This window comes from Myotis daubentonii, chromosome 3, assembly GCF_963259705.1.
Source record: "Myotis daubentonii chromosome 3, mMyoDau2.1, whole genome shotgun sequence".
Classification (NCBI taxonomy): Eukaryota; Metazoa; Chordata; class Mammalia; order Chiroptera; family Vespertilionidae; genus Myotis; species Myotis daubentonii.
In genome coordinates this window covers 148,264,238-148,288,135 of record NC_081842.1, presented here as the reverse complement: position 1 = coordinate 148,288,135, position 23,898 = coordinate 148,264,238, and the positions used below count along the sequence as shown (strand labels likewise).

The window sequence follows — 23,898 nt, the reverse complement described above, 5'->3', positions numbered from 1 at the left end:
GATATACAGGGTGTCCCCCCAAATGTATACACACTTTGAATACCTACTAATTCCAATGGTTTTAAGCATAAGAAAGAAACAACAATGGAGCTGTTATCTGTTAAAAGTGTGGGCACAAACAGGTAGTTGGACATTCCCTGAGGGGTCTCAGAATGGAGAGGGTGAAGGCCAGACTGAGGGGCCCTCCCCCCCACCCCAGTGCACGAATTTCGTGCACCGGGCCACTAGTTATGTATAATAGGATATTGTAAAAATTAAGTTACGAAATTTTTATTAAAACGTTTCTTACATACTATTATATTGGTTGGGCCACAAAAATATTCATTGTGGGCTGCATGCGGCTTCTGGCTGTGAGTTTGACATGCTTGGTGTGGGTCCACTGTCTTCCCCCAGGCAAGGCAAATGTCTGTGTGGGAAAGATGTCCTCCACTGCATGAGGGAATGACTCAACATAGGAGAGTCCATAAATACTATCCGTGTTTTCTATTCTGCCTTCTGAGCTCTAACCCCTGAGTCCCCAATCCTGGCTTCCGCTCACAAAGCTCCAGTCCACACTGGCTTCCCTCTGCTGGAGCACAAGGTGGGTGGCTCCACAGGGAATTTTGGCCCTTTTAAAAGAGGGTGTCTGAATTTCCAGCTGTCGCTCCCTGGCAGGCAGCAACCCCGCTGCTTTTCACAGGTGTTATGTGGGTACCCTTCTCAGTTCTGGTGCTCTCTGCTGGGAGGCCCAACTTGGTGATTAGACCCCTGAGTTCTCAGTGGCAACCCCCCACAGCTGAGATGCCTTTCTGAAACTTCAGTTGCTGTCCATGGGCGCCCAGCCAGCCCTTTTCACACCTCTGCCCGTCCTACCAGTCTATGTGGTCTCCACTTTTGGTCCTCGAGTATCAAGGTTCTCTCCAGCAAGTTTTCCGTTGATTATTCAGGAAGTTTTTCTGTATTTTAGTTGTAATTCCAGTTTGTTTCTGTGAGCATGTCCATGCAGTATCCGCTCACTCTGCTGCCATTTTTAATCTCTGGCCTTATAAATGTGGACATATGAAAGGTCCCACCAAAAGTGGCACCATTGTTAGTGCACACTATATCCTTCACACCCACACATGTGCTGCTTTTCCCCGGAACGGGAAGAATTTCTGGGAAAAATGGTAGTTTTTGTGTTTTAAGAGATGAGGTTAGGACCTCTGATGCTTGGAGGATTTGGATAGTAGCAGAATAGGTTTTGTTCCCTTTCTCTCTTAGTAGTGCTGGTCTTAATTTGCTATTGCATAGTCCTTTGACTTTGTGGATTGGGTTAAGTCAAAGTGAGAGGAGTGCTCCATTGTGTGTGGGAGTAGGTTTTCCATCCTTTCCTCCTTTTACTGCCAAATTATAGTTTGTGAGTTCAAGAGTAGTGGCAGGTATACTAGAGATGGGCTTGTGGTAGATCTTTAATGGCTAATTGGGGTTGTCAGAGAAGATGAGGAAACCCCTCAGCAGCATAATAGAGGGATGAAAGTTCCTACTAGGGAGGTAGGTGCTATGTTGAAGTAGTAGGGTTTGGCTCTTAGTTTCTGCCTTTAAATTAAGTGCTAGTTATTCATTGATTATTGTGTTCCTACTTCATTCTGGGCATATTGCTACGTACTGGGAAAGTAATGATAAACAAAATGGGACAGTCTTTTCCTCTCTCAGAGTACAAACTGTTTAAAGGGTGGGGAATAGATAAAGACAAGTAAGTAGACAAGTAGAGCACAGTGTGACAAGTATAATGATGGGAGAACTATAGCAAACCAAGAGAACTTCTAACCTGAACATGGTGGGTGGACCTGAATCAGGGAAAGGAGTCTTAACATCTTTCCTACCGCTCATGAGCTTTGTCGTGTTTCGCGCGCCATCTGTTAAGGACCCCTCACGAGTTTTCTCGTTTTTCATGCGCCATCTGTTACGGACCTTAGATGTCAACACACTGTCTTGTCCACATCGAATGAAGCGATCTCATTTTTGGAAACTGTGCAGGTCAATCTACGAAAAACTATATAATTGCACGAACCCATAAAGCATTGCAGTTACATTGTATTTTGGTCATTCGAATAGTCTTCGTCTTCAACTTCCTGGTGCTTTTAGAAATGCCCTCTCTCAGAAAAAGGAAGGAAACCAACGAAACTGATACACTTCCTTTCGTGTTGTTCCATTCTAAGGAAAACGATAAAATGGACAAAAAAAGTAGTGCTGTACCTTATAAACTGTGGACTTTTCAATTCATTTAGAGTGTACAACGTCCTCAATCCACAAGCAAAAATGAAGTATAAACAGTTTCTGCTATCGGTGGCGAGAGACTGGATAACGGATGACAATAATGAAGGCTCTCCAGAACCAGAGACAAATCTGTCCAGCCCTTCCCCTGGGGGTGCAAGGAGAGCACCTCGTAAAGATCCACCCAAAAGGTTGTCAGGTGATATGAAGCAGCATGAACCTACATGTATTCCAGCGAGTGGAAAGAAAAAATTTCCTACGAGAGCCTGCAGAGTTTGTGCCGCCCATGGAAAAAGGAGCAAATCTAGATACTTATGTAAATTTTGTTTGGTCCCTCTTCATAGAGGAAAATGTTTTACACGGTACCATATGTTAAAAAAGTACTGGGAACTTTAATTGTTTAATTGTTTTTGTAAATAAAAATGTTATAATTATTGAAAAACAACACCTAAAGTGCATTATGATCTGTAGTTATGATGATTTAAATAACGTGCAGTTTGCCCCAAAACGTGCGGTCCCTGGCGTATGTCTTAGAGATTTCTATGCGGTACGAAATGTGTTTAAGAAGGAAGGTCTGCCCAGGCCAGTGTTGCTCAGTGGTTGAGCATCGACCTATGAATCAGGAAGTCATGGGTTCGATTCTTGGTCAAGTCACCTGCCTGCGTTGCTGGCTCCATCTCCAGTGGGGATTGCAGGAGGCAGCTGATCAATGATTCTTTCTCATCATTGATGCTTTTATCTATCTCTCCTCCCTTTCTCTCTGAAATCAATAAAAATATATTTTAAAAAAAGAAGAAGGAAGGTCTAGCTGAATCTGTCTTACCAAAAATCTTGGGCTCTAAAGATGGGACCTTGACTATTGCGAAGGAAAAATAACTTGAAAGTGAGTTGAATTTCTTGATATTTTTTCCCGTCTTACTGAGAAATTATAGTATGTCAAATCCTTAACTCATGTTTTTAAATATTAGCCTGATAGTAGTCCTCAGTGATTATCTCAAACAGATGAAATAAACTATCCATGGTCTCACAAGTAATATTCAGATAGTTTATTTCTTAGTTAGCTTGAGGAGTAAATTGGGGAATGGCTAGGGAAGAAAAAAAAAAGCCACACTATTTGAATAGTGCATCCAATTCTCAAGTTCTTGAGTCAGAGTCATATTTATTGTGGAGTGGTCAACCAAGAAGGAAGAATTTCTTTGTCGAGGCAATGTCTTCCAATGGATATCAGTAGGAGTGACGAAGAAAATACTTCTCTAATGATAATAGCAGTATAGATAGAAAAAGTCTGTATGTGTGTGTTGTCAAATAGTAAAAGCAGATTTGACTTGCTATTCTCATACTCTTGCTACTCTGTCACCTGTATTGTGTGCTATGAAGAGGGGCTATATTGAACCAGATCTTAGAAACATTGGAAAAAGTGTACATCATCCCAAGTCTATGATCAGGATATGTCCATTTTTCCCCAGTCCTCAGATTCCCCGCTTTAATCTACTAATCATCTTAACATATCCACTTGAATATATTTATTTTTTACTCATAAAATACACTTTAATTGGGTTCAAAGAGAATTAATTTAAAATATAGCAATCAAGGACAGTGCCAGTTGACAAGAGTTTCCACCCTTTCTGTAAATAGCTTTAACAGAAACTCCTACATGTTAACTTTATAGTCAAGGAGACAGTTAATTATAACTTAAAATACTTGAAGACACAAGAGCACAGATACTGTATTCACATTAATTCATATATGTCATTTTTATCTTATTAGACAGTTCCTATAAAATACCAAATTTCTAATTAGGATTGTGGTGTAAAGAAAAAATAGGCAATTTAGTAGCTGAGTTGTTTTTACTAAAGACGCAATCAACTAACAGAGGTAAGACACTTGTTCCCTCATCACCTTGTACCTTGTATTTAGCCAGTGTAAGATCATCCATTGGTGCAGAGGGCAGAGGTTCGCAGCAGGATCTGAGTCCTGCCCATAAGACTTGCAGCTCTCACTGTTCTGTGCACTTCATTACAACGACTCTACCCCCACCCCAAACCAAACGAAAGAAACTGTTGCTCTTGACTTGGGGATTATTTGGTGAAGGTGGTAATTTAATAAAGTATGTCACTAAATACAACATGATTTTACATTGTAAACTTCTTAAAAACTCAGTTGAAGATATTATCATGCATCTTGTATGTCCTTGTAAAATATATGGGGTTATATATGCATGTTTTCAGTTTGCCTAGATGATAATGTATGTAATTAAGAGTCAGGGTCATAACAACCAGTTACGACCAAAGGCTCGACCAGACGGTCTGGAACAGACCGGAAGTCAGTGCTGGGTTGCCCTGGTGACCCAGCACTGACTGCCTAGGGGGCTGCAGATCAGGCCCGGAAAGAGGCCTGCAGAGATAGAGAGGCAGGGTCTGATCCGTAGACTCTGAGGCAGGCGTTGATCAGAACTTGCCTCTCTTTCTCTCCTGGCCTGCCCAACAGCCGAGCCTCCATTTCTCTCCAGGCCTTCATGGGGCTGCTTATCAGCCCTGCCTTTCTGATCAGGCCCTGTTGATTGGCCCAGAGATGCTGATTGGCATAGAAACTGACTAATCAGAACAAAATCTGGGTCGACTGTGAGGAGCCAATGGCTTCCTAGGAGGCAGAGCTTTTGACACTGACTGGCATAGAAACTGACCAATCAGAACCAAATCTGGGTCAACTGTGAGTAGCCAATGGTTGCCTAGGAGGTGGAGCTTTTGACGCTGACTGGCATAGAAACTGACCAATCAGAACCAAATTGGCTGGCAGAGGAGGGCAGCTGGGGGGCAAGATCAGGCCTGCAGGGGAGGGCAGTTAGGGGTGATCAGGCCAGCAGGGGAGAGCAGTTAGGGGTGAGATCAGGCTGGCTGGGGAGAGAAGTTGGGAGCAACCAGGCTGGCAGGGGAGGGCAGTTGGAGGCAAGATCAGGCCAGCAAGGGAGGGCAGTTGGGGGTGAGATCAGGCTGGCAGAGGCAGTTGGGGGGTGAGATCAGGCCAGCAGGGGAGAGCAGTTGGGGGTGAGATCAGGTGGCTCGGGAGGGCAGTTAGGGATGATCACAGGTAGGCAGGGAGAGGCAGTTAGGGGCAATCAGGCAGGCAGAGAGGTTAGGGGCAATCAGGCAGGCAGGCAGGTGAGTGGTTAGGAGCCAGCGGTCCCAGATTGTGAGAGGGGTCCCTGATTGGAATGGGTGCAGGCTGGGCTGAGGGAGCCCCCCTCTGTGCATGAATTTCGTGTACCGGGCCTCTAGTTGTGCTATAAAGTTTTTTCTGCTTCTGTTTTCATCAACACATTTGCAACCTATTTCCATGTTGAATGTGTGCTCCACTTCCAAGATCATAACAGTATTCTACATTTTCAAGATAGATTTCAGGTTTTACATTTTACTTTTATGCCTTTAATCCATCTGGAGTTTTTTTTTGTGTGTGTGTGTGTGTGTGTGTGTGTGTGTGTGTGTGTATTGTAAATTAGGGATACAATTTCGTCTTTATTTAAGTTATCCAGTTTCCCAAATACCATTTACTAAATAATACATCCTTTCTGTACTGATTTGTGATATCAATTTCATCATTTATCAACTTACCATAGATGAAACTGTGGTGGTTTTTTTTTTAATTGGAGGGAGAGGGGGAGGGGGAGGGGGCAGTGGGAGACACATCGACATTGATTTGTTAACCCACTTATTTATGCATTCATTGATGGATTCTTATGTGTGCTCTAATTGGGGATCATACCCACAACTTTGCCATATTGGGATGATGCTCTAACCAACTCAGGCGGGTACCCGGCCAGGGCTAAATGAATCTGTTTTGGAGATACTTATTCTATTGCATTGGTTTTATTGTCTGTTCCCTTTTTTCAGGAACTGTTTTTCTCCTGAATATGTCACAGTGTCTGGTAGGGCAGGTCTTCTTTTTGTTCTTCCTTTTAAAATTTGACTTAGCTATTCTATAGATTTTTAGTTTATCTAATAAAAGCGTTTGACCTCAAAATTATGTATACTTTGCATACTGCTCTGTAACATGCCTTATTTTTAATTTAACAATGAGTTACTTGAGTATATGGCAGATTATTTCCTTGAAGTGACATACACACTTCACTTACATTTACTTTCTTATTTAACACTTTTGGTTTCCTTCATTTTTTCCTATGGGTTGGAGTTACCAGCTGGTGTCATTTCTTTAATATAATTTCGTTTCCACTACCTCCTTTGTAACATATTGTCAATTATGTTACATTTCTATATGTTATAGATCTAACAATAAAACTAGAGGGGGGTCCCTCAGCCTGGCCTGCACCCTCTTGCAGTCCAGGACCCCTCACTCCTTACCGCCTGCCTGTAGTGGAGGTGGGAGAGGCTCCCATCACCAACTTCTGGCTGAGTGGTGCACCCCCTGTGGGAACGCACTGACCACCAGGGGGCAGCTCCTGGGTTGAGCGTCTGCCCCCTGGTGGTCAGTGCGTGTTATAGCAACTGGTCGTTCTGTTGTTTGGTCGATTTGCATATTAGGGTTTTATTATATACTAGAGGCCCGGTGCACAAAAATTTGTACACTCAGGGGGGAGGGTAGGCCGCTCAGCCTGGCCTGTGCCCTCTCACAGTCTGGGACCCCTCGGGAGATAACGACCTGGCCAGGCTCAGAGCAGGGCTGATTGGGGAGTTAGGGTGCCGCCCCCTGTCATGCACAGAGCAGGGCAAATGGGGAGGTTGCGATGCCACCCTCAGTCACGCTCAGGGTAGGGCCGATTGGGAGGTTGGGACACCGCCCCCTGTCACACTCAAGGCAGGGTCGATGGGGAGATTGCGGCGCCACCCCCTGTCACACACAGAGCAGGGCCAATCATGGGGTTGGGGCGCTGCCCTCTGTCATGCACAGAGCAGGGCCCATCAGGGGGTTGGGGCGCTCCCCTGTCACTCACAGAATAGGGCTGATAGGGGAGTTGGGGCACCGCCCCCTGTCACACACAGAGCGGGGCGGATCAGGGGGTTGGGGCGCCGCACCCTGTCATATTCAGGGCAGGGCCGATGGGGAGGTTATGGCTCTACCCTGTCACACACAGAGCAGGGCCGATCAGGGGGTTGGGGCGCCACACCCTGTCACACACAGAGCCGCAGGGCTATCGGGGTTGGGGAGCTCCCCCTATCAGGCACAGAGCAGGGCTGATCAGGGGATTGGGGCGTCTTCCCCTGTCATGAACAGAACAGGGCAGATAGGGAGGTTGTGGCCCCTCCCCCTGTCACACACAGAGCTGCAGGGCGATCATGGGTTTTGGCGCTTCCCTGTCACGCTGATCCCGGTGCCGGGGTGCCTCGCGGCTCCACTGATCCCGGTGCTGGGAGGCATATTACCCTTTTACTATATAGGATAGAGGCCTGGTGCACGTGTTGGGGCCGGCTGGTTTGCCCTGAAGGGTGTCCTGGATCAGGGTGGGGGTCCCCACTGGGGTGCCTGGCCAGCCTGGGTGAGGGGATGATGGCTGTTTGCAGCTGGTCACACACCCTTCAGGGTGGGGGTCCCCACTGGGGTGCCTGGCCAGTCTGGGTGAGGGGCTGAGGGCTGTTTTCAAGCTGGGACTTAAGTTCCCAACTGCTCCTTTTTTTCTTTTTTTTAATTTAATTCTGGGCTAGCTTTAGCTCTGAGGCTCCAGCTCTTAGGCCTCTGCTGCTGAAAGCAGGTATCTGGTTTGTTTGGGTTTTATAATCGAAACTCTGTATCAATTCCAGCTCTGAGATCCCGGGCTCGCTGAAAACAGGTTTCTGGGGTTTTGTTTAGCTTCTATATTTGTTACAATGTTTTTTAAACTGCAGGCTCAGAGGCTGGCAAGGGAAACGGGGAACGTTGGTTTCCTCCGTCACTGAAGCAAGCAAGCCTCATGTTAGTTTCAAGCTGCCTGGCTGCCAGCCGCAATCTTGGCTGGCAGTTAATTTGCATGTCTCGCTGATTAGCCAATGGGAAGGGTAGCGGTCGTACGCCATTTACTATGTTTCTCTTTTATTAGATAGGACTAGAGGCCCGGTCCACAAAAATTTGTGCACTCGGGTGGGTCCCTCAGCCCGACCTGTGCCCTCTCGCAATCTGGGGCCCCTTGTTGGCCCCTTCCCCTGGCTGCTGGCACCAGTTTTCCTCCGGCGCCCGGAACCCAGGCCTTCGCTCTTCGCTGGAAGGGGCCCGTGCGGTGGGCGAGGGGCTTAGCTCTTTTAAAAATACTTCTGAATGTTTGGTAAATAACCCTGCAGGAATCTACTTTCTGAAACATGCTGGTTGTTAAGGGCTGATTTGGGTAATCAACAAAATGTATGTTAAAATCCTAATCCCCCTAACCTCAGAATGTATCTGTATGTGGAGATAAGATCTTTAAAGAGGGGATTACATTAAATTGAGGCAATTCTAGTGGGACCCTTAGCCCATCTCACTGAAGTCCTTATAAAAAGAGGAATGTTGGGGTCCAGCCCCAGCAGGTCCAGAGGTTCCCAAAGGTGTGGACGGAGTCGGCGAAGAAGGAATGACACAGAGGCAGTGTTCAGGTGATCATCATAGCCAGGTTCTCTTTTTATTGTCCTGCTACATCTATATTTATACTATTTGATCCTATAAGCATGCCTCTATAAGCTTTTCTTTTCTTTTTTTTTTTTTTTTTGCCAAGGAGAGCATGGGGTCTGTTTATTGGGGGTCAATCAGAGGTGGAGCTGGCTAGGGTGGGGTAGGGCAGCAGCTTGTTTGGCTCCCGAGAAACCCAAATTGAGTCCAGAGCCTCGACCACTTTGAAGCCAAAGTCTTCCTCCACCTTTATCTGCATGGGGGCCAGATCCGGAGTCAGTGGAACTCCCGCCCGGCACCCTTCCCGTGGCATTTGCCACCTCTTCCAACTGCTGGACCCCTCACCAGGGGCCGGGCTGCTGGCTTCTGCAGGTGCTAGTGTCCTCCTGGGCGGGGACAGCCCCTCTTTCTCCGGAGGCTCGTTCTCAGCGTTGCCTGGGGTGGGGCGTCTGTGCCCTGGCTGCCCTCGTCCTCCAGTAAGATGGTGAACTGGCTGGCCCAGTAGTCGTCGCTGTAGGAGTCCAGCACCCTCATGAGGAATCTCCGCTCCTGCTGGAGTCTCCGTGTTATCCTCTGTATCTGATGGAACCTGTTCAGGACCCGCTCGTTCACCTGCTCGATCTCCCTGCAGCACAGATCCAGCACCTGGTACTTCCTGCGATTGAGTTCCCCTTGGCACCAAGGTCGCTGGCCTTGGGCTGCCTCCTCCTCTTCGTCTCGCTCCTGGAGGCTGGAGCTGCCCAGACCCCCAGACATGAACTCCACTTCAGTCTCAAGCTCGCTCTCCAGGATGTGACCACCGAACAGTGGAGGCAGCGCCAGCTCCAAGCAGGAAGGTGCTGAGAACTCCTCAAAGCCCACAGCTGCCATGGACCCCTCTCTCTGCTCCAGCTCCATTTCTCCCGGCTCCCGGCAGAACTTCCAACCTTGCAAGCCTCTTAAAGTGCAAAATGACTCGCCCAATCTGACTTCATAGCCAGGCACACAGGCCCCAGCCGCTAAGCCTCCTGGGAGTTGTAGTTCTTTATTTCCCGCTGGCTTTCCTCGCCCTACCCCCACCCCGAGTCCCCACTGAAAGGGCCTGTTTGCTGGTCTAAGGCCACTGACCAGGCATCTGAGTCACCTCCATCTTTATTCCTGTCCCGACACCACGCAGTCTGACCACGGAGACTCCGCTTGGGAGGTCCCTGGGTCTCCTTCTGGGGCTGGCGATGTGCCACTGCCCGGGCACCGGATCGCATTCCCAGGCCCATGGGTCTCCTTCTGGGGCCTGGCTGTGCTGCCGCCCAGGCACCGGATCGCGTTCCCAGGCCCATGGGTCTTCTTCTGGGGCCTGACCGCGTCCCCAGGCAGGGGTGCTGCCTGGCCTCTGGCCCCGCCTCTGGGTGTTCTCCGATCACTGGTGATCCGTGATCTGAGAAGCCGGCGGGGCAGGAAAGAGACGGACATCCCCTCTTCCGTGCCCCACCCAGCTTCTCCGATTACTGGCCCAGGGCCAGCAAAGGTGGCCCGGCTTCTCCGATCACAATGGTGGCCCAGTTCTCGGGCTCTTGGCTGCCACCTGGGTTCCGACACTGGCAGGCTGCTTCTTCCATCCTTCCCTTTTCGCCTCCCATCATTGTGCCTACGTATGCAAATTAACCGCCATCTTGGCTGGTGATTAATTTGCATATCTTGCTGATTAGCCAATGGGAAGGGTAGTGGATGTACGGCTAATTACCATGTTTCTCTTTTATTAGATAGGAGGATTGTTTCATATACTTACATTAGAGGAAATAGCATTTATACGGTATATCTAATTACCTTTACCAGTGTTCTTTGTTTTCTTGTATGTATGTGTATTTGAATTTTTATTTTGGTTTACTTGCTTTCAATTCTAAGAATTTTGCTGGGGTCCAACCCCAGCAGGTCCAGGGGTCCCCAAAGGTGTGGACGGAGTCGGCGAAGAAGGAATGACACAGAGACAGCGTTCAGTTGATCAACAGCCTAGCCAGTATCTCTAGCCAAGTTCTGGTCTGGATCTCCAGCCAAGTTCTGTTCAGGATCTCCAGCCAAGTTCTGGTGTTTATTGTCTTGTTACATCTGTATTTGTACTAGTTGATTTTAATCCTGTCAATTTCTATTGCAAAGGTTAGGGCGTTTCTTATCTCCATTCCAGGGAGTAAAGATTATGTAGCTTAAGCGTGATTGTTTATAGTTAAAGTGATTAACTACCCGCCTGGCACTTAGTTAAGGGGTTTTATCCCCTCCCTAACTTCAGGGAAAAATCCCTACCTGGGGAAACAACCTTTCTGGGAGAGGTGACCTTGGTTAAAACACATAGCGCTAAGGGGAGCAAACATATTAAGAACAGTATGCTATATACGCCAGGTCCCTTGAAACGTATGCTGTGCAGATGTTTCTTTCCTGCAGCGACTGTGCCAAGCAGCAAGGATGGACCGGCTTCCGGCAGAATTTCCTTTAGTATTTCTTGTAAGGTGCTTTGCTAGCAACAAATTCTCTCAGTTTTTGTTTAATGGGAGTTTTTTTTTTTTTTTTTTTTAAATATATTTCACTGATTTTTCACAGAGAGGAAGGGAAAGAGAGAGAGTCAGAAACATCTATGAGAGAGGTACATCGATCAGCTGCCTCCTTCACACCTCCCACTGGGGATATGCCCACAACCAAGGTACATGCCCTTGACCAGAATCGAACCTGGGACCCCCCCCAGTACACAGGCCGATGCTCTATCCACTGAGCCAAACCAGTCAGGGTAATGGGAGTATTTTTATTCACCTTTATTTTTGAAAGACAGTTTTGCTGAATATAATATTCTTGGTTGACAGTTTTTCTTTGAGCACTTTGAATATGTCATCTCACAGCCTTCTGGCCTTCATTGTTTCTGATGAGAACTTATGTTGTGGGGTTTCCTTGTAGATGCTGAGTAATTTTCTCGCTGCTCTCAAGATTTTCTCTTTCAGTATTTTTACTATGGTATGTCTGGGTATAGAGATCTTTTCATTTATTCTACTTGGAGTTTGTTAAGCTTGGATGTGTAGATTAATGTTTTTCAGCAAATTTGGGTAGATAATATATCTTTAAAATGCATACCTTTCAAACTGAAACTTTATACCCTTTAAATAAATACTAAATCCCCATGCCTTCTTTGTTTCAGCCCCTGGCAGCCACCATTCTACTCTCTGTCTCTGAATTTTACTACTTGTTATAGCATATAAGTAGAATTTTATAATATTTGTCTTTTTCGTATGGCTTATTTTGCTTTGCATAATGTTTTCAAGGTTTATCCACGTTTTACCTTATGACAAAATTTTCCAGAATTTGAATATTCTTAGGTATTGAAATCAGGTATTCCTAATTCTTAGGTGTTAAAACTTTTTTTTCTTCCTCACTTCTTTTATTTTTACTTAACTTTTATGCTGTCTATTTTTGAATTACTGTCTACCTAGTTTTACATGTTGTTTGTTTAATTAGTAAATAATAATCTAAATTAGGAAGTAAAACAAAATAAACTGCTTTACCTTTAAGAAGGTTGATGGTTAGAGCATCAGCCTGTACACTGATGGTTTGATTCCCGGTCAAGGGCAAGTACTTGGGTTTCCGGTTCAATCTCTGGCCCTGTTTGGGTTCATGTTGGAGGCCACCAGTCAATGTCTCTCTCTCATATTGATGTTTCTCTCTCTCCCCCTTCCCCTGCCTATCTCCCTTTCCCCCCTCACTCTCTTAAAAATCATTAAAAAAAATATCTTGGGTGAGAATTAACCAAAAAATAGAAAAGATTGATGGTGGTATGCTATGCTGCTTATGGAATAACTAATACATAAGTTATATTTTAGAATATTTAATTTGGGGGTCTTTTGTTTTAAAAAAAAGTAAATTATAACATACTTCTCATTTGATTGTGATCTTGTGGAATTGGTGGTTCCCAATTTTTATTTTAAATTTCCTTTTTGCATATTTGATGGATTCTGATACATTTCTGTCAGTAAACAAGGATCATTTCTATAGTGATTCCCCAGAGGGAGGTCATGACTACCCTTCCAATGAGTTAAATATACCCAGCTACCCCAAAGTCGTCACTGATTAGTGTGTTTTAACTACATGTGGCATAAACATTTTTGTTCTTTATCAAGTGCTTGTGAAATTGTGCCATGTAACTTTTTTTTTTGTCTAAACGAGGTTATGATATTCAAAGCATCTTTTGCTCATGACCATGGCCTATCCACTTTAACTTAGAGCTGTTATTTTGATGATAGCTGTTTTTATTTATCTTGGAGTGGTTGCTGAATCGTGGCCTCACTTTGGACAGGCACTGAATAAATATTGAAACTGTTATCATTCTGTGTTAAACCTCTTTGTTTCTTGGAAGGTATTTGTGACTTTGAGGTACTTGTTATATTTTACCTCCATCTAAGGTTTTTAATAAATCAAAATTTTTAATATATGATATCAGTGGAATAAAACAAGCTCTATCAGCAAGTTAATCTTATGGCTATCTTTTATTTTCTGAAACAGAGACTCTACAGGGGCAGGTAATTCACTGGTCCACAAGCGGTCTCCTTTACGTCGAAACCAAAAGACCCCAACATCCTTGACCAAGCTGTCTTTACAGGATGGATATAAAGTCAAAAAGCCAGCATGTAAATTTGAAGAGGGTCAGGATGTCCTAGCTAGATGGTCAGATGGCTTGTTTTATCTTGGAACTATCAAAAAGGCAAGTTACCTTAACATAAGATGTTTTTGCAGTTTTTGCAGTAAACGTTTAATAATTTTGAATTTAAATTTAACTGTTTTTTATTTTAAAAGAACTCACCAGTATTCCTCTGTATTTCAGATAAACATATTGAAACAGAGCTGCTTCATCATTTTTGAAGACAGTTCTAAATCCTGGGTTCTCTGGAAGGACATCCAAACAGGCAGGTGCTACTGTTTCTCTTGAACATGATTTATACTAAAATTTGATATTTTCCAACTTGTCATTTTTGAGTGTTCAGTAGTGTATTACAATATCTCAGAATCACTTTTAAGGAGAGGCTAAAAAAATCAACTTTACCTTTGTAGTCTTCAGGAAGTTATAATTTATATCAGTGATTTTCAATCTTTTTCATCTCCTGACACACATAAGCTAATTACTAAAATTCTGAAGCACATCAAAAAATATATATTTTGCCAGTCCGACCAAAAAAAAAGAAGGTATAATTTTAATTCATTCATACCGGACAGATATTGTTGTATTGGCTGTTGTCATTTTTTTATTTGACAATCTAAGGGAAAAGAGGTCAGTGCCCCTGACTAAATAGTTAGGTATTGCACATTTTAAGAATTCTTGCAGCACTCTGGTTGAAAATTGCTGATCTATATTAAAAACTGCAAAAAAAAAAAAAAGGGTCACTCTGTTAGGGTAGAGGTAGACTACTAACTACTAGAAGACAGGTGTGTCACTATTGTTAGGACCCTTCTAAGAACTAAGAAGAAACAGTTTGGGCTTCATTTTAACTGTTACTTGCTTATATTAGTACAAAGTACTATAAAGAGCTAATAAGTATTGAGGACATATTTTTTGTCAGATGCTTGGGGGAATTAGAACATAATAAAAGGCTGAGTACTAGAAATATTAATAAAAATGGTTTAAAATGATCAATTATTTTTTTAATGTTTATATGGGAAAATAAGTACAGGTACACCTTGGTTTGGTTGTAGGTACATTTTTTATACTTTCTATTTTTACAAACTATAATTGCTGCGTGTTATTTGAATCTGCTAAATAAAGGTGTTTTTCTAGGTATCTCTTTCATGGTAGGTGCTTTATTTATTTTTAGAAAAAGTATTATTATTAAAATCTGAGTACTTTACACACTAATGTAACACTTTTTAAAAAATGTAAGTTTTGCCCTACCTGGTTTGGCTCATTGGATAGAGCATTGGCCTGGGGACAGAAGGGTCTCAGGTTCGATTTCAGTCAAGGGTGAGTACCTAGGTTGCAGATGCCTTCCCAGACTGGGCCCTGGTTGGGGCGGTGCAGGAGGCAGCCAATCGACATGTTTCTCTCACATCGATATTTCTCTTTCCCTCTCTCTTCCACTCTCTCTAAAAATCAATGGAAATATATCTGTGGGTGAGGATTTTTAAAAAATGTAACAGTTTTTATTATTGTTGATGTTATTTATTTTAGAGAGAGAGGAAGGGAGAGAGAAACATCTATTAGTTGCCTCCCGTACATGCCCTGAAGGGGAATCAAACCCACCACCTTCTGGTGTATGGGACAGACGTTACAACTGATTGAACCATAACAGCCAGGGCTAAAGCAGCACTTTTGGTTTTGCTTTACTAGGTTAATAGGCCTGCACAAAGACCTCTGTTTTCTATTTCCTGTTTTAGAAAGGAGATATAAATTCTCTTTCCCTGAAGGATAGGTGGATACCTTTCTAAAATATTTAGCAATTGGGTTTTGTATTGGATTCCCAACTGCAACTTTATGATAGGTTGCTGTGTGTTGTATGTTTTGAATCTGGAATTGATGAGTCAGTGAGAAAAGTGCTAGGAGGATAGGATGTCTTCAACAGTAGTGATATTGAGCAGATCTTATTACCTGCATTAGGAATTTCTCTTTTTTAGTTTGTAAATGTGACTCTGTCTTTGGTGGGTCTGAAACACATATACTGCCTCTATTCCCTTGTATTAGCTATGTATCCCTTTCAACTTTCCTACCTTTTCAAGGTTCCTGTGAGTTAAAATACAGGTTTCTCAGTCTTTTGTCTCTTTCCTCCCTCCATTCCTTCTTTCCGAAGACCAGTGGTACATAGAGATAGAAAGTTGTAATGAAAGTGAGGGTCCTATCCAACATGTGCCCCACCAGTGCGTCAGTTTAGTAGTCTGTGGTGGTTCTTTCCTCACTGGCTGCTTTTACTAGCCTTAGAATTACCAAGGATTACTCTTTGGCCATTAACTTTGTAATATCTAGAAAGTACAACACACATAACTTGGAGTTGGTATAAAATGAGGAAGTGAACCTGAAAATTGCATTATGACAGATTTCAGTGTGGAGAGTAGCTTTAGTAATTTTCTTTCTATAATAACAGATACTAGCAAAATAATAATAAATTAGCATAATTTCACTCATGTAATAAGATTCCTTTGAACAGTTTACATAAATAAGGAAGAATATATAGTCATGTTAGTAATCAAAGAAATGTGCATTACAACAGGGAGATAACATGTTAAAACCATTAAATGAATTTAAAAGGATTTTTAATCTTAACACCTAAATACCATTATGGTTTCTGGGAAAATGATACACTGCTGATGACAGTGTAAATTTCTATTTTGGATATTTAAACAGCAGCATTAAATGCATACAAATGTTTTATACTCTTTAATTTATCCAGCAGACTCATTTTAGCAGTTTATTCTAAATAATTCAAAATTTAAAAAATTAGATAAAAAATATTTACTGTAGTTTTATTTTAATAATAACAAAAAATGTGAGATATCAAAGATGAAATGGCTTGAATTAGCACTGGCTTTCCTGAGGAACTGCCTACACCAGTCTACCTGGTTGCAGTGGGAGTCAGATTAAGCACCTACCCCAATCTAGGACTATTGGTTCTGTTCAAAGGAATTACAGATTTGGACAGAGAGGTTCTGGTTGCTCTCCTTATTCTAATCTAGCCAAAAATCAGAAGATTTTGGGAGGCCAGCTTTAGTCAACTGTGCAGAGAAGAAGACAAACCCTGGGAAAGCAGGAGGCTAGAGAGGACAAGACACTGAAACAGACAAGGAAAAAATGCAAAAAAATGAACAAACAAGAAATTTGGTAACCTGTTTGTCTAAGAATAGAGGGTGTAATAAAGTAAATTTGGTTCTTTCCCTGGATGGAATATTATGTAGTTACTAGAGGCCCATTGCATGAAATTTGTGCACGGGAGGGGGTGTCCCTCAGCCTGGCCTGCACCCTCTCCAATCTGGGACCCCTCGGGGGATGTCCCTCTCGTAATCCAGGACCATTGGCTCCTAACCGCTTACCTGCCTGCCTGCCTGGTCGCCCCCAAACCCTCTGCCTACTTACCTGATGCCCCTAACTGCTCCCCTGCCTGCCTGATCGCCCCTAACCGCCTCTGCCTGCCTGCCTGATTGCCCCTAACTGCTCCCCTGCTAGCCTGATTGCCCCTAACTGCTCTCCCCTGCTGGCCTGATCACCCCTAACCGCCTCTGCCTTGGCCCCCACCACCATGGCTTTGTCCAGAAGACGTCCAGTCTAATTAGCACATTACCCTTCTGTTAGTATAGATTTGAAGTTATAGTTTTGAAAACTGCGGCGTAAAAAATGCTTTTTAAAAAATATATTTTTATTGATTTCAGAGAGGAAGGGAGAGGGATAGAGAAATAGAAGCATCAATGATGAGAGAGTCATTGATTGGCTGCCTCCTGCACGCCCCCAACTGGGGATCGAGCCTGCAACCTGGGCATGGGCCCTTGACCAGAATCAAACCTGGGACCCTTCAGTCCACAGGCCGACTATCTACTGAGCCAAACCAGCTAGGGCTAAAAAATGCTTTTGATAGAAGGAATATTAAATAGTATTAATGAAAAGAAGCATCTCACAGTGTAGAGTATGGACTCTAGTATATCTAGGTTTGAATCCTAGCCTTGATACTTTCTGACTGAAGGTCCTTGGATTAGTTACTTTATCTTTCTGAACCTCACGTCTTCTCTTTAGAGAGGATATTTATCTAAAAGTTGTAGAATTAAATAAAATAGTATATGTCAGGAGCCTAACAATGCTTGGGTCAGAGCACAAAATTGAAATTTTTTTATTGTTGCTATGTGAATAAAGCATGTGTATTAATATTTTAACTATGTATATTTAAATAGATGAGTAGGGAATATTGGAAATGTGTTAGAGTGATAAAATCATATTTTAAAATTTATAGAATAGAAGTGTTTTAGAATAGAAATGTTTAAGAAAGAAATAATTTATCTATTCAGGTAAAAAGTAAAATTATTAACTGTGGAACCCCCAGATTTTATTGCAGTGGGATTTTGTTAGGATATATTATTGGCACCAACCATATTTCCATATTTCAGAAGCTGAAAATTAAATAATTGGTGTTCAGCCTCTTTCATAAATTAGTAAATAAAAAGAAAAGAAATGTTCCAAACCCAGAGGAAAAGGAGTCATTGACACATCTCCCTTGCGCCTTTTCTTTAGTCTCATGATGTTAGGCAGTGTAGGGTGAGTGAACACATGTATATACATGGGTGGGTATGTGTTTTGGAGAGTAGTTCTAGTGTTGACAAAAACAACCTCCCAGGAGAATGGGAATATTAAAAATGAATGCTAAAGGATCCTGCCTGAGAGCAGTTTAAATTATGTCCTCTGCCAAAAAGCAGGTTAAGTTATGAATGTAGACAGTTAGAAATCAGTTAGAGGTCAGAACATAGAAAAGGAGCAGAGAGATAGCATGTTGTGTATAGTACTTTGGCTTAAAAAGAAATCATTATGATCTAGTGAACAAACATTGCCAATATAGGCTCCTCACTGAATCAAAAAGTAGTTTTGTTAAATGGAACATTTTATTATTATAAATAAATAATAAAATTATTTAAATATTTCAGGAGCCACTGGAAGTGGGGAAATGGTCTGTACAATATGTCAGGAAGAGTATTCAGAAGCTCCCAATGAAATGGTTATATGTGATAAGTGTGGCCAAGGTAAACATTGATTTCTTTTAATCTTGTGGAAAAGTTTGTGAAGATTAATCATTAAAAATTACTTTACAATGTTAATTTGAAGCTGTTATGATAAATTTACTTATCAGTTGTAATTATATTAATGTAGGAAAAGAAAATACTAATGCATTTAAATTGTATTTATTAATAAAATAGAATTTGCTTTATGCTTTTTTTGATATTAAGGATATCATCAGTTGTGTCACACACCTCACATTGATTCCAGTGTGATTGATTCAGATGAAAAATGGCTCTGTCGACAGTGTGTTTTTGCAACAACAACAAAGGTATCTTTTAAGTGTTTTGGGCTAAAGCCCTAAATGGAATTTATAAGGCATTATCAACATAATGATTGTGTACGTTGAAAGTTTATTTGAATGAAATGAGCAGTCAATGCTGAGTAGAAAGAGGTGCTGGTTATTGTTTGGCTAATGATGCTTAAGTGACTTGCAGCTATTTTTGCACTTACTTTCTGATTGTGGTCTTGGAATTGGGGCAATAATTTGAAAGAAAAGCTAATAGGAAAGATTATTAGTCAGGCAGTTTTGTGATATGCTAAGAAATTTAGAATGGAAATGCCTTCAGAAGTTTCAGAAGCATTTTTAAGTTATAGAATTGTATTTAAAATTTTATCCTTCACTCTTTTAAATAATCTTTTCCCTCTAATATAGAGGGGTGGTGCGCTTAAGAAAGGACCAAATGCCAAAGCATTGCAAGTCATGAAGCAGACATTACCCTATAGTGTGGCAGACCTTGAATGGGATGCAGGTCATAAAACCAATGTCCAGCAATGTTACTGCTATTGTGGAGGCCCTGGAGAGTAAGTAAATATAGTTATTTAATACCCTTTAAGTAATTTTTATTTTTTCATTTTTTCAACTTTATTTTTGTTACTGATTTTGGTGTCGGAGTAATAGTGAATTGTAAATTTATGGAAGTATCAGTAAAGAAAATTGAGGGAGGGGAATTAGAGGCTGTAGTTTTATTCATCTTTTTAATTAAATATTTGCTAAAGAAATGAATCAGTTCTAACTAAGAATGTTTAGGAATTTACCCTTAACTTCTGATCAGTGGTCCTAGTTCTGCTCTTTGGAACTAAACAAATACTCTTTTCTCTCTGAGGAGGTAATTCTTAAAATATTTCAATCCAGCAATCACATTTCTTACTCCCATTACTTACATACTAATAATGTTCTTTTTTCCAGGCTAAAATCTCCATTGCCATAAAATATTCTTTATGACATGACTTCCAAACGGCATTTCTTGCTCATAGTTTTTAAAATTTACTCTTGAAATGCGGTGTTATGGTTAGAAAATTCACTGTTTCCAAGAATAGTCTTACAGAAAATAATGGGACTGTTAGAGTTCTGGACATTATACTTCTGTAATTGCAAAGAGAGATTGTATTACCTTTCTTTAGTCATCCCATCTTATTCTTTTGATTTAACTATTTAAATTATAATTATTTTTTGTGTGTCTTATGAGACTCTGCTTCTCTTAAGATGATGCTGTCTAGGAGAAGACTGGAACATATAGGTAATTGATGATGAATAAATGAACATATAAATTAGTGAAATTTTAGTTCTGTATTCTGCCTCATCTCTGATCTTAGGGACTTTTTGTGATTTAACATTTTTATAATGCTTCTTAGTTTTTGGTCACCTGCACATTTAAGAAACTAGTTTTTAAAAATCACTTCTAAAATAGGTACAATGAACTCATTTATAACTAGCATTTAGTTTAAAGCATTATTCAAAGTAGGTGGAAAGTATTATAGACATTATTTTGGGAGATAGATCATTCATTGTTCTGTACCATGATTACATGAGCTGATATTGCTAACAACTCTAACTTCAGCACCTAGCAGAGTAGTTATTTGAACACAAGCACTGGAACATAGTTTATTTATTAGTCTTTGTTGAATGACTGACCTTACTTAGATCAGTCTTCTTACCTTTGTGTATATGTAGCTTAAAATTTATGTGGGGCTGACTAGTTGAGCAACAGAATTATTAGGAGGAACACATTATTTGGGTGGCAAATAAGGATATCAATATATCAAAACCATGTAGTAACTGAAAGGAAAGGATAATCCTCAGTTGAAGATTGAGTTTTAGCATCTTCAGCTGTTTAAAACAACAAAATTTTTCACAAAGCCTTTACCACCTGGTAGAGTCTTAGATTAGATGTATAATTATGTTAATCAATTACATTAAATTGCTATGTAGTCATGTGCCATTTAACGATGGGAATACTTTCTGAATATATCATTAAGCAATTTCATCATTGTGTGAACATCACAGAGTATACTTATACAACCCTAAATGGTATACACCTAGGCTATATGGCATGTCACTGTGACATATGTGGTCTGTTTTTGCCCGAAATTATGTCATGCATAGCTTATACTTGTTTCCATTTTAATAGACAAGAATAATAGAAACACAGTGAAAATATAAAGCTGCTTATGCCCATTTGATATATGGGGTAAACACCCATACACATCAGTGACCTATGGAACGTCTCCTAGAGCAGCGGTTCTCAACCTGTGGGTCGCGACCCCTTTGGGGGTCGCACGACCCTTTCACAGGGGTCGCCTAAGACCATCGGAAAACACATATATAATTACATACTGTTTTTGTGATTAATCACTATGCTTTAATTATGTTCAATTTGTAACAATGAAAATACATCCTGCATTATCAGATATTTACATTATGATTCATAACAGTAACAAAATTACAGTTATGAAGTAGCAACAAAAATAATTTTATGGTTGGGGGTCACCACAGCATGAGGATCTGTATTAAAGGGTTGCAGCATTAGGAAGGTTGAGAACCACTGTTCTAGAGTATAGAGTCAGTGTGAAAACATTCCCAGGATTGTGTTTTGACATAGATCCTAGACTAGTGTAGGAACCAGGCACTTACTGACTAGAAATAGTTGTATCTTTCTAGAGCTTATAAATTCTCATGAATAAGAGATGAAGTGGTTAATATGAATGACATTTTTGAGAAAGAAAAAATTTAGCACTACATGTAGTAGAAATGTGATCCTATAAGCACAATGCCACTTAAAAAAAATACTTTACATCATCAAAAGGTAGTAATTTTAATCTTAACTTTTTTCTCATAGCTGGTATTTAAAGATGCTACAGTGCTGCAAATGTAAGCAGTGGTTTCACGAGGCTTGTGTGCAATGCCTTCAAAAGCCAATGTTATTTGGAGACAGGTGAGAAGGGCATTTGGACTTTACTGTTTGGTTTTAAAAAAATTTTTATTTAGCTTTTTTATTGTGGTAATATTTGCAGTTTTTGATTTCTAGAAGTAGTTTTAATAGTGATTTGTAAAGGAGTCACCTTACTAGGAAAATATTGAGTAATATATTTAAATTATATGTAATTTGAAAGTACACATAATTTTTATGCTTTTGGATATTATTCCAAAAGGCTTTTTTAAGTATTTGATTAGTGATTACATTTGCTTGTATTGCCCCACAATGTTCTAAACCAGGGGTGGGCAAACTTTTTGACTCGAGGGCCACAATGGGTTCTTAAACTGGACCGGAGGGCTGGAACAAAAGCATGGATGGAGTGTTTGTGTGAACTAATATAAATTCAAAGTAAACATCATTACATAAAAGGGTACGGTCTTTTTTTTTTTTTTTTTAATTTTATTCATTTCAAACGGGCCGAATCCGGCCCGCGGGCCATAGTTTGCCCACGGCTGTTCTAAACTCTTCTCACTGGTATCTTCCTTTAAAGAACCTCAAAGAGATCCTGTGACAGAACATTGGAAAAGGACAAAGAACCTTGATACACACAATTTATACCTTAGACCTAAGAATTTCTAAAAGTAGACTTAATGTGCTTTCTGGATTAGGAGAATGTAGAATATAAGAGAGAACTCTAGGAAGACAAATTAAAGATAGAACACTAAACTTGGCATAAAGTCTGGTTTTAAATATTGGCTTATGCCATTAATTTATGCCATCTTTCTGAGCTTAGGAAGGTCAACATGTCTCTCTGATGTATACCTTTGATTACACAATAATTACAACTTTTCCTTTTAACTTAGGTTTTATACATTTATTTGCTCTGTCTGCAGTTCTGGACCTGAATACCTCAAACGTCTACCATTACAGTGGTAAGTGAGGACATTTCTGTTAAGGAACAAAAGAGAGCCATATTCTTAAACCTATAAGATAAAACTGTAGATATATTTACTTGGTTTAAGTAAAAATTTGGTCATCTTTACGTATAGCTTTATTTATCTTTCTATTGTTTATAGAAAACCTGATGTCATCTTCACCAAGGATTAGCTAATTATATTGAAAAAGTTTTATAGCCATTCATTTTCTAATGACTTTTTAAAATACCCTTTATATCTTCAAAACTCTTAACTTTCTAGTTCTTTTGGGCCTTCAGAATAGCATATAGTAGAAGGAAATTTTTATTACAAATATGCCAATTTCTGCTTCTGAGTAGCAATTCTTGGGCATGGGAAGTATAATGAATTTGGGAGATTTAATGATAAAATATTTATACGGTAGTTCCCCATTATTCATGGGAAATATGCTCAAGACTCCAAGTGAATACCTGAAACTTTGGATAGAACCAAACCTTGTTATATACTATGGTTTTTGTTATACATGCATAAATACACTTTACAGCTTCTCTTTGGAAAATTGCCATCATCACTACTCTTGAGCTTTGTGTTCATTATTTAGTAAAATAAGGGTTACATGAACACAAGCACTGAGATACTGTCACAATCCATCTAATAACCAGGATAGCTACTAAGTGACTAATCGGCAGGGCAGTTCAGCATGGATCCACTGAACAAAAAGGATGACTCACACCCCAAGGGGGACAGAGTGGGATGGCACAAGATGTTATGCTACTCAGAACAGCGCACAGTTTGAAACTTAGAAATTGTTTATTTCTGGAATTTTCCATTTCATATTTTTGAGCTGCAGTTGACTGCAGGTAACTTTAAAAGCAAAACTGACACTTAGGAGTACTATGTAGTAAGTACTTAGACATTTTTATTAAATGTTTTGCATATTTTAGGAAAAGATAACACTTGTGAATCAGGCAAAGTCTAATGAAGTATGATCTATACAGTAGCTTATATATAGTAGTAAAAACAAAATTTTTTTATTGTAAGGTGTTTTTTGAAATCAGATTCTTTTTTAATACATTTTAAGAAATTATTCAAATATTTTTTAGTTTATAGTTAGTTTAGGATAAGTAAATGTTTAGTTAATGCTTTCCAATTATTTTCAATGTAATGATTTATTACATTATGAATATGACTTAGGATATTGACCCTCTGTTCACTTAAGTATTTTACATTGGATTTTTAAAATTACTGG

General features: G+C 40.7%; 1 protein-coding gene and 1 pseudogene across 5 annotated transcripts in view; one reads left to right on the top strand and one right to left on the bottom strand.

Moving 5' to 3' along the window:
• Positions 1–23,898, top strand: part of MTF2 (metal response element binding transcription factor 2) — an 81,898-nt gene that overhangs the window by 37,591 nt on the left and 20,409 nt on the right. For 3 of the 5 annotated variants that reach the window (XM_059688841.1, XM_059688844.1, XM_059688842.1), the window contains 7 exons: positions 13,309–13,507; positions 13,628–13,709; positions 18,409–18,504; positions 18,709–18,809; positions 19,194–19,342; positions 21,658–21,753; positions 22,599–22,667. In XM_059688841.1, coding sequence (XP_059544824.1) covers positions 13,309–13,507; positions 13,628–13,709; positions 18,409–18,504; positions 18,709–18,809; positions 19,194–19,342; positions 21,658–21,753; positions 22,599–22,667 — 792 coding nt within the window. Of the gene's footprint in view, positions 1–13,308; positions 13,508–13,627; positions 13,714–18,408; positions 18,505–18,708; positions 18,810–19,193; positions 19,343–21,657; positions 21,754–22,598; positions 22,668–23,898 lie in introns of all 5 variants that reach the window. The other 2 variants (XM_059688845.1, XM_059688846.1) reach the window with 2 other exon arrangements.
• Positions 8,930–9,693, bottom strand: LOC132229437 (TCF3 fusion partner-like; annotated as a pseudogene).